Genomic DNA, 11,107 nt, shown 5'->3' on the forward strand with positions numbered 1-11,107 from the left:
TAATAAAGCAATTTTTTCTTTAATTAGGATGCAAGCTTCAAAGTAACTGCAGTGAACATGAACTATAACATCTTTAGTCTAATGAGAAAGTAAATCATGGTTATATTTCATTTAAGTAAGACAGTTTCTTAAATTGCTAACAAACTTCAATCACAGCCTCATCCGACCTGGAAGCACCTTAAAGCCAGCCTGTTATGCATGAGAAAGCTCCTGCAGTGATGAAACGGGGGGGAGGGGGGGCAGGAGGAGGGGGGGGCACTGGGAGGGGCTAAGCGTCTGGGCACAGCTCATCGAGCAGCTCAGCCATGAATCCCAGCCCAACAACCGGGTGCTGCCGCAAGGTGAAAGACACATCCGTCAGGTCGCTCGTGTCACTGGAGCAGATTTGATTTGTCAAGATGCAAGACCTCGAGGCGTGCAACACTGGCTCACATGCATCTTCTGCCTCCCACATGACACATGTGAGACACGGTAGCGCACAGAAACTCAACTGAGAGGTCAGTGTCGCTCACTCTGGCACACTGGGAGCATGCTATGAAACCGGCTACAAAGCTGCAGTTCAAAACAAGAACATAAAGATAAATCTTATCATCAATATCATTAAACTACAAAGAAAACAAATCTAAAGATTGGTTCTGTTGTATTTTGCCTCACTTTATTTTGAGAAAAGCATTGTTGTGAACATTAATATACAATCTCACTTTATTCCAATACAGCTTCTTCTTAAGTTACATGGTTACACTTTACCTCTCCCACCATCTGTGCGATAGTTACCAACAGGAGGTTTTCTCTCAAGCTCCTGCTCTGAAACAAATGTCACCACGTCCACAATAACCTTGGGTGAAGCTGCTACTTCCAAAGCCTCCCCTGTGATGTTTCTGCTTGGGTTCAAAGGTCTTCTGACTCAGGGATGAGTGTGGGCTTGAGGGAGACATTTGGGAGTGTGACAGAGCCACTGGTTGACACCCACCCTAGAGCCGCTCTATTGAAGGATGGCCGGTTCGGAGCACAATCCCCCTGGAGAGCGGGGACCTCTGGGAACGTCTCCACCTGCAGCACTGCGATGTGGTCGGGTCTCGGCGCCTTGCTGAAACCTCCGAAAGGGGTTGCCACCCTAAATGTGAAAGAGGGACGGTGTTAATGTCGGCTGCCATGTGCTAATGAGAGTCACTGCTGTGACATTTGAAGTTGTGTTATTAATTAAAGCCAGGATGTGACCAGGGGGTGTTCTGTAAGTTTGTATTGGATACAGAGAAGTACACTGCATGTTAGGTGTAGGCAGTGTTCTATATGATTAAATCAAAAAAGGTAAACTGTTACAAATGCAAAAGTTACACTTTTTTTAACTTATAAAATGCTAGACTCTGGAATAGTAATGTTTTGGATTATGATAGCACAATGCAAGGAGGGAATTTGGAAAAATCTGTCTGTTATTATTAGGTAAAAGTAAACATGACCGAAAATATTAAATCGATAAATTGTATATCATGTATACCATCCAAATATCACATAATTGGATGGTATTAGATGTTTTTGGTTTTATTGGGAAGCTTCTTTTTCCTTGAAAACAAATTACATAAGGGCAATTATGCTGACACCTAGTGGGGAAGCTGCAGAATGCAAACAGGTGAAGCTTCATCCCATATTTAATTTTCAAGAAATTATTTCTTATTGCTACGTAAATATTTTTTAAAAAGATAATTAAAGGGGATGTATAGAATTTACTGACATCTGGTGGTGACGTTTTAAAATGCGTCCACCTAAGCATATTCATCTAATTTGTTATTGATAAATAAGCTATGTAATTAAATGGGTCATGTGGGACTCTGCTGACTCCTAGTGGTGAAGTTGCAGATTGCATCCCTCTGCATGTGTCCTACATCCCCGAATAATTTTCTGGAAAATAAATAAATGAATAAATAAATAAGTTCTTGATATATTAATTAGAAATTTGTAATAAGTTATAGAATTAAAGGGACAGACTCATCACACTTCTAGTAAAGTAGCTGAATATGGCGCAATTCACACTTAATTACCTACAAATGATAGATTTTGGAAATATATTGGAAAGATTTAGTCTAAAGAAATTATCTAATGAAAAGAACAGTATGTGAAATCTGACACCTAGTGAACTAAATATACTACACACAGTGGATTAGTGCACACAGTCAAGCAGTGGTAGACGTATGAATGGATTAGATCATGTAAATCATCCTTATTTCAGCTGGAGTACCCTCCTGATGAGTGCTACCTGTTGAAGCTTTTATATCCTGGCAGGTTTGTCTGGGGCTCCAGTTCCGGCATGTGGGAGATGAGCGTGTCAGCCAAAGCAGGGTCACTGATGATGGCCTGCTCCCAGGGTGAGTGATATGACTTTGGCACAGCTGTACAGTTGAACTTCTCTGGAGGGATGTCCTTCAAAGGACCTCCATATCCTGAGCAGGTCATATAACACAGAAATGAATTTTCTTCATTTTCGGATTTTTTTTTGTGCATTTTTTATCTGTCATTTTCTTTTTAAATGCTTTCGAAAATGCAAACAATAAAGGAGGACAGAAGTTATTGTACAGTGTCTGGCAAAAGAAGCTGTACTCCTTGAACTTTTTTCACAACCACAAACCTCATGTCAAAATCCTAAAATGTTTGGGATTTGGTTTTCTTTTGTGTTTCTATTTTTGATAATTTCTTTGTGGTTTCTTTATGTTCTGTTAAACTGGTAAAAACAACTCCCATGTCCTACATTTTGTTTCGTACAGAGGGTCTGGGCTGTCGGCTATTGAGAAACAATTGCTTCTTGGACATGTGGACTCTTTGGAAGGTTTAAATGTTACGCAATTGCTAACGTTTGTACTGGACGTATGTAATGCACTAGTTCTATGCTGTGAAGTTTACCAAAAATTTCATATGCTGTAAACAATCATCCCCCGCTGTGAAGAGAAAAGTGCTGAACTGAATGAGGCACGTTCACTTCCACCATTGTCATTGCTAAAACTACAGGCAGACTACAATACTAAAACAAGGCAGAAAAACGATTTCACTGTTCGCTGAAAGGCCTGGTAGAAATTCCATGGGAGGAATCCAAGTAAATGGAAGAAAGCACAAACTGTGCTGCAAGCGAGAATTGAATTGAGCGGAATAGTGCAGAAAGACAATGGCCAGCCTAAGTTTCCATAGGTATTGTCATATTATGTATTATTACTCAACAGGTCTTGCTATGCTATATTCTGTTCATCACTATGGCTTTAAAGATTTTACTGTATCTTCTGTACTTAGCTTGTTCATTACTCCTTTGTTCTGCCTATAATAAGCCTTCTCTGTTTACTGAGGAGAGTGCTGAGGCATGATCAGGCTCTAAAATTATATTTCATGCTTTGAAGTTCAGACAGGGGACAGTTCAATCCATCACGTAAAATAAACAAAACGATGCACACCACACTTCAGTTGTGTTAGTGGAAAAAAATTCATCATTTTCCTTCCGCTTAACAGATTATACAATATGATTGATTACATTAAATACCAATAAAATAAATTGTTTGTGGTTGAAATGGGAAAAAATATGAAAAAAGTTCAAGCTGTGGCAACATTACTGCAAAAAAACCAAAAAACATAAGAAAATAAATGTGTAAGAGGTTTTCTTTGGACAATATATCAACTGAAGATTCCTCGGAGACGATAGAATGTGTAAAATGTTCACGTGGGCGTGTGATATTGCTGTTTTTGTTAAAGTTCACAGCAAAACAAATAAAGAGGCTGGGTTAAGCATGCATGTCTCCTCGCTTCGTACATGGAGGTTGACGGGGAGAGGCCTTTCCAAAGCACTATCCTTCAAGCTCAGCGCTTCACTGAGGGGGGGCTCAAATTTTATGTAATGTGCTGGGGCTGGCGGGTTGTCTGTTCACCTCCCAACCTCATACAATGAACAATTCCCCCTCCTTTCCTGAGTTTATGTTTCACCCTGCAGGAAGCAGGAGGGAGCAAACAGAACTGAAGTGGAAGTTTACACATTTTAGGGGAGAATCTGTAACAAAGCACTGTGTTATTATTTTATTTTTTTGAGGAATACTGTAGCAACTTGGGTCAAACATTTGGGTGATATTTTTTTCTTGCACAACCAGCTAATTGAAGAGAGAGAGGAACACGGATTTCTGAAGAAGAGTTTAACATTTATGACCACAGTCTTATCACGATCCTCCGAAGCTTCAAATTCAAACGAAACATGCGCCCCTGTGGGAGTCGGAGGCGCTATTTTAAGACTTTTTAACCATCCGACACCGTTTGCACTTTGGCCCGGTTTCTGCAACAGCTGGAGTGACTTCATTCAAATACAGTAGGGATGGTGTCTGGTCCAGAAATAACTGGCCCTACCCCATCCCAGGATGCACTGATCCTTAATGCAGCGTTGGTTTTCTGTCAGCTGGACTAAACTTTAGGACATGAAGGGAGGATGTGGGCGCAACGCAGATGGTATCTGTGGCCGGAGAGGCAAACAGGAAACATGTCCCGTGAGGCAAAACTCAACAAATTTTTAAAAAGATGTTCAAGGCTGATAGGGAGGGGAACGAGGTTAAGTACTATAAAACCGATGGACAAAGAAGGGAATGTGAAGGCGGAAAACAAAGCAGTGGAATGATACAAAAAAAAGTGTAATCTTATTTTTCCCTGAGAGCAGCAGATTCCAGGCAAGAAGAATCTGTTTTGCTTTGTGATCAAAGCCTGCGTCAGGACAAACAATGGAAACGGTTGAATCCTTATCAAAACAGGGAACATCCAGTACTCTGTGCACACACACCTCGTCGTCTCCACCCGAAGCAAAAGCCGCATTGTACAGTTAATGCATATGTAATCAGAAATAAAATAAAGTAAACGAAGCTAGTTCAAAGTTTGTTGTGACTGAATTATGGAAATAGAGTAAATATTCTCACTGGGACACTGGTTGCAAGAGAGAGCAGAGCGATAGAACAGAGCTCTGCCAGACACTTTTAGCCACAGTGTATCAACAGCACATGAATCCACAGGGTCCTTGAAACATGTTGCAGTGTACTGTATCAGCAATGTTACTGACCTGGGGCAATGCTCTCCGGATTTGGCACCATTGTGGTATCTGATGCATTGGATGTCACTTGACAAGGCTGCTCGACACCCAAGTCATTCCCACCGCCGGTGGCGAGGTTGAACTCGGTCTGGAAAACTTCTTGGCTCTGTAAGAGAGATTAAAGAGTTGGAAAAAAGTTGATTTTTGTTTCGCATTAACCTTTGTTTTTAATCAGTATCTTTGCTCAAAGTCCTGGCAGTCTATTTTCACATTCTGGTGGAGTCCAACATATTTTTACTGTTTGTAAAAACATTATTGGTATTTCAAAAACTCTATGCACTCAGCTTACAAGGTTATAGGGCCTTTAAATGGCTCTGGCCCACAGCATCACCAATCCTCCTTTGTGCTTAGCAGTGGGCATCACACCCACTCTTTGCTGATGTTCTCCAACAGTTGACTTTTCTCTCCTCCATCCTCCAGGCTAGTGGCCAGTTTGTATCATCAAGAAAAACAGACTCTTACTTACCAAAAAGTGAAAAACTAATTGTTACATTGGCTTTAAATGGATTGTGATGGGTGTAACGGTCTTAAAAACACTTACATCTCCATGATAAAAGGTTGTTTTCACTAACTGTTAGAGTCCAGCTTGGGGTAATGAAGGAAATCAAAGTGTGTTTAAGGTTAGATTTGAGGTGTTTTTCTGCACTATACATACTGGACATGTTGTCCAGCATGGGGTTTTCCACTATTTTCCACTATTGATTGCTACTTTTTTTTTCCTGGTGAGTAGATAAAATACATTTTCACAATTTTCTTGCTAAAGAGTCAGTTCTCTGCCAACGTTTTGAGACATTGTTTTCTTGGCTCGGGATGAATTATACTGCAGCGTAAGCTCTCATCCGTCGGAAAGATATTTATGATGATTTACTCTGGGACTTCCTCAGGAAATGTTGACAACTTGAGACAAAATGCCCCCATTGCCCAGAGCAATAAACAAAGCGAGATGTGTGAGTCTTTCTTTTCAGTTCAACGCTAGGGGGTTAAAATCTTAGATATAGCTAAAGCTGAATAAGTATCTTATTTACAAAATTCAAGGGGCCAAAGTAATGTATACAAAGCTAACAGAGAGGGGAAAGGAAAGGGGGGGGGGGACAAGAGCTCTATCATTTAATTGAATGTAACAAAGAGAAATCTGGTGTGTCTTGATTGCCTTTTAGAAGAGAAAGGTCAGGCAGAGAGGAGGAAGAGCATGCTTGGCACACACATGAAGCACATTAATAAGTCTACTCATGTCCCGGTGAATTATATATAAATTAAGTTGTAATTAGTTTTAGGTGACTCTGTTTCAGTGATTGCATTGAAACAATCACTGTCTGTACATTAACATCTTTGTTAATGTACAAACAGTAACAAAGGTGTCTATACATCACCACACGCAGGCCTGGCATAGTTCATTTTAATGACTGAGGTCTTGTATTGATGAAGGCATTTATAAAAAACGATACAGAATTTCTAAATCTTTCGACAAATATACAGTTGTAGAAAAACTCACAAGTGGGGGTTCTAGACACCTAGTTGCTGTCATTTTTTTTTTTTTGTCTTTCGCTGTTATTTTTATTGCTTTCTGCCTTTGGGACAGGCTGCCAAGCAACCGATCCTCTAAAGATCAAAATTTAAAACTGCTTCAATACAAAGTTATTTCTTGACCCGTTCATCTAGGTCGAGAAATTAGTCATGCTATAATTCAGCAAAATATAGCTAGTACATTCGTTGTATGTTGTTTTTAATTAACATTTTAATGGATGTCTTCTTTTATAATTATAATTTCTACTTCCTCTGTTTACCCAGGCAGAAAGGCAGAAACTCCTGAAGACATGCTAATCAGGATGACTTAAAAAATTGACAAGTCTGGTTTCTTAAAAACCAGTCAACAAACCCCATATTTGTTGACGCATCAACATCCCATAGTATATATTTTCCCACTGTAGGATCTATCTGCTACCCTTGCTATACTCAATAATTAAGAGCTTGTGCCTCAACTGTAAAAACAGTTTTTGCACATAAGCTCTTGTTTAAATTAAACAATCTGATGGCCACAGTTGGGATATTTTGTGGATTTGCATTCAGAGAAGCCGTGCTGTGACTTCATCCACACTTTAAAGTCAAAGCTTTGTACTAACACTGTATAATATGTATATTAGGGTGATTACAGTTCCATTACAGTTACACTTCTATTTGTGTTTTTCCTTACATTTAACTGGCTGTTGGTTTCATTTTGGATGCTCTCAAAAGTGTATTTTTCAGAGCGTCTCTGGCGCATTTTGAAGAGTCGGGAGCCGCGGTTGGAGGCGAGCGACAGCTCCTCCAGCATGATGTCTTTAGGCACACTCACTTTCTTCCCAAGGTCCATGTGTGCATCTATGAGAGAGTCAGAGGAGACTTCATTACATATTCTGTGTATTTGAGCAAAAATGGTGATCAGACCGCTTTTGCCTGTTCTGATAGGCAAAAGCCTATAAGAACAAAGATGTCTGTACCTCTAGAACTTTTTCTTATTTTTTAAATCAATGTATTTTATTAGGATTTTATTTTTCTGATGACCAAACTTCTCTAAAGTCGGTAACTCTCATGCACTTTCATTCATCCAAGCACAATGACATTTTTAGTTTATCAGTTGGTTTCAATACGTTTGTTCTGTTTGTAATGTATTTTTATCAACTAATTTCTCCTCTTTGATTCATGATTACGACCAAGTTTTGCTTCTTTTCCTGGTTTCTTCTTATCTGCCATTCATCTTCCCACCAATGACCAGCTTCTCTATTCCTGCTGAAATAAAAGCATTCCCACCAAATGATGCTTCTGTCACTATAATTATCATGAAGCTACGACTCACACAGTACTTTGCATGTAGGCCAAACAGCTGAATTTTAGTCTCACACCTGCAGTCCTTATAAGAATGGGTTGTGGCAAAACTCTAACTAGACATTTCATGTGATGTTTGCCCAGTTAAAAGAAGAAAAAAAAACCCAGATAAAACAGCAAAAGATATACAATGTTTTTGCATCACTTTTTTTGTCGTTTCTACAAGAAGAACAGGATATGGCTCAGTTTTACTTTATTTTGCCAGGTTTAATACATGGGGGCTCTAAAGTCTGCTCCTCAGTAAAGGTTTCCCACCCTGTTCACTATCAACTTAAATTAAAACCGAAAACATGATTGATAAAAAGAGAATAATATGTATTGTACCTTACATTTCCCATTTAGCCCGGATCCTTTGAGGCATGTTGCTCCAGAATCTCAAATCCAGTTAGTGTTTCTTTTAAACCTAACAGCTTTACCTGCAGCTAAAACTTAAAAAATAAGTAAGACCTAAAAGTATTTCCTCGACAATCAGGTGGTGCCTCGACTTGGTAACTTTGATCTAAATTACTAATTTTGTTATTAATTTGCTTTTGCATTTATTAGCAGTTCTTCATTGCCAAACAAAAACTGTTTTTGCACAACATGCAACTACTTTCAGGATGATGAATGATGAGATTTCTTCTCTGCACATCAACTCATGTCCGCCGCTTGTTTTGCGGTTAGCTCCTCATGCTACTGCATGCTGATCATGTAGATGTCACAGGCCTGCATCTAAATACGAGATCTATAATTTGCCAGAATAACTTTCAGCTGTCAGTAGCCTTCAGACTCCCCCCAACCCTGTAGAGCACAGTTGTCCTCCCTCTGGAATAACATGCTTGAATGACAAAGACAAAGGGATTATTTCTTGGGCCTATAAACACATTGATTTGTTCGTTTGTTTATAGTCAAAGTTGAACATGAGAGAGAAAGTAAATGGATAAAATGGTTGGAATGTGAGTTAAAACCAAAAGAATGGACCGGTCAAGGTGAGGATGTATCAGATAGGTACCTTCCTGGCCTTGCACCTCTCTGCAGATTGCTGCCGCCTGCATTTTCCTCTCCCTGGTTGTCATGGTGGAAAACTGCGACATGATGGCTGCCCCTGGGAATTTGTTGCCGTGAGGCACAGGAAAGTCACAGGAGACACCTCACATCAGTACAAGCTGTTCAGATAAAAAACAGGAGACCAAACAAGAGGCATTCTAGGCATTGATTGGCCAACATATAGCATCCACTGCACGCACAAAAACCCACCGAAGCAGACAGAATTTATTAGGGTGGTGAAAAGGGCAAAGTTAGCACATCCCTTTAAATAACCTTGGGTTGTTAAACGCCAAGCACATGCTCTTCAGACGTGGCAGCCAGCCGTGTCAGGGGTATCTGGGAATCAATATGTTTGAAATTGCCCGAGTGGCATGATGGTGGGGACGTGGCTGGAGAACAAGGTGCTGTCACAGCTAACATGCGAGGCAGTGGATAAAAATCAGCAGAAAGTTTTACCCCAAGTTGTACAGCAACACAAGCAGCCACATACAGTCACTTAAAACAAAGGAATTACTTATTGTCATTCATCTATCAAATTAAAAGGCATAACCTATGAGTTTCACAAAATTATTTTTAACAAACATGCATTTTTGTTAAAACTAACTGACAAACACTGAGGAGTACCAGGAAAATCCAGTGGAAACAATTCCAAGTGGTAAGCAAGGTCGTGTTTGACCCAAAGCACAAGTGTCACATCAGAGGTGGAAAGCACACCTGCGGAGAGGCCCCTGTGATGCTTACCTGTCCTGAAGGCCCGTCAGGGGGTTGCCTCAAGTCGTGCCCGTCTCCTCAGGGTGGGAAGCCAGAAAGGTGAGAGGCTGCTGTAGAGTAGAGCAGAATGGGCGCTCGCGATCCCCGATACTGGAGTTCGTGGTGGGGAGGGGGCTTGAATCCTGACCTGACTGACTGTGTGACTGAGTAAGTGGGCAAGTGGGTGGGTGGGTGTCAGTTTGTCTGTTGTCATTGGTATTTAGTTCACAAGCTCTAAATTTAGACCCCTGCGCCAACTGCCTACTTTGCCTTCCGCTGCGCCTCTCTTAGCCAGCAGCAGCTCAGGTTTGTGTGCGCTGATTTATGAATGAGAGTAACTTAAATAGTATTTTTGTTTTCATTGAGATTAGCAAAAATGGAATCAGAATTTGAGTATGCCTTCAAAGTAGCTATGAACAATTAAAGCTCATTTAAGGATGACAAACCAAAACTGAATGTGTTTATTTTAAGCACACACCCCCAAGTCACTTGAACATGTACCTTTTAATAAATCTTTTAAGTTTGGCTATCTTGGAAATGAAAACATAAAGTGTTCAGGGTCTTTCTATGTGGGGTTCTGTTAAGTTATCAGGAGTGAGTACTAGCTTTAATCTCAGTTTCATGGAAAATTTGTGGGCAGAACTGAAAAGTGTGTGAGCAAAGTGACCGACAAACCAAACTCTGTTGCACCAGTTCAGTCAGGAAGAATGGGGCAAAATTCTTACCTACTATTGTAAGAAGGTTGAAGAACAGCCAAAACTTTTAACCAAAGTCAGTCAGTTTAAAGGCAGTTCAACAAGATATTGAAATATAAACTTCAGACTTTGAAAAAAATACTAACATTTTTGTACTGCAAATACTGCACACATTTCACAATGGTAATTGTAGAAAAGTACAACATCCATCCATCCATCCATTTTCTGTTCACCCTTGTCCCTAATGGGGTCGGGAGGGTTGCTGGTGCCTATCTGGGCGTTCTGGGCGAGAGGTGGGGTCACCCTGGACAGGTCGCCAGTCTGTCGCAGGGCGAAAAGTACAAAAATCTCTGGAACTTTTTATCTTATTTCCTGACATTTAGCAAATATAAATTGCTTTGATAATCCTTGTAGACCAAAAGCTGTAAAGGCTTTGTCTGATTTTACAACAGATAGTGAGAATTGGTTGTGTCCCCCTAGGGAGTGTAAGTAAGTATGGTATCTGGTTTTAGCCGTGTGAGTTGTGCAATAGTGTTTTGCCAACATGGGGCATGAGTGACATACTGGACATGCACTTAAAAACACTTTGCTCAAAAGAATTAAAACAGAATTAGTTGTAATCTTCCACAATGGTTTTTGAAAAGTGCAGTAAGTGGTAAAAATCTGTTGGGAATATGATCTT

The 11,107-nt window shown here is 40.2% G+C and overlaps 1 protein-coding gene across 2 annotated transcripts; it reads right to left on the reverse strand.

Annotated features, from left to right (window-relative positions):
• Positions 1 to 629: 629 nt before the first annotated feature.
• Positions 630 to 10,164, reverse strand: myoz2a (myozenin 2a). Of its 2 annotated transcripts, none has more exons than XM_044097217.1 (6): positions 9,722 to 10,164; positions 8,946 to 9,099; positions 7,284 to 7,450; positions 5,063 to 5,198; positions 2,252 to 2,435; positions 630 to 1,114 (listed from the first exon to the last, which is right to left on the reverse strand). In XM_044097217.1, the coding sequence occupies exons 2-6, from the start codon at positions 9,025 to 9,027 to the stop codon at positions 889 to 891; spliced, it is 795 nt and encodes a 264-aa protein (XP_043953152.1). In that variant the 5' UTR covers positions 9,028 to 9,099; positions 9,722 to 10,164; the 3' UTR covers positions 630 to 888. The 2 variants fall into 2 exon arrangements, with proteins under 2 accessions (XP_043953152.1, XP_043953151.1); XM_044097216.1 differs by having other exon boundaries at positions 8,946 to 9,038; positions 9,722 to 10,157.
• Between the last annotated feature and the right edge of the window lie 943 nt (positions 10,165 to 11,107).

The sequence above is a fragment of the Gambusia affinis genome, linkage group LG18 (assembly GCF_019740435.1).
Source record: "Gambusia affinis linkage group LG18, SWU_Gaff_1.0, whole genome shotgun sequence".
Taxonomy (NCBI): Eukaryota; Metazoa; Chordata; class Actinopteri; order Cyprinodontiformes; family Poeciliidae; genus Gambusia; species Gambusia affinis.

Excerpts from the sequence above, each read along its gene's own strand:
- myoz2a (XM_044097217.1), bottom strand. The coding sequence starts at position 9,027 with ATGTCGCAGTTTTCCACCATGACAACCAGGGAGAGGAAAATGCAGGCG. Across the intron at positions 7,451-8,945 it reads AGAGGTGCAAGGCCAGGAAG|ATGCACACATGGACCTTGGG; the intron begins GTACCTATCTGA and ends ACTCTCTCATAG. Across the intron at positions 5,199-7,283 it reads AAACCAACAGCCAGTTAAAT|AGCCAAGAAGTTTTCCAGAC; the intron begins GTAAGGAAAAAC and ends TCTCTCTTACAG.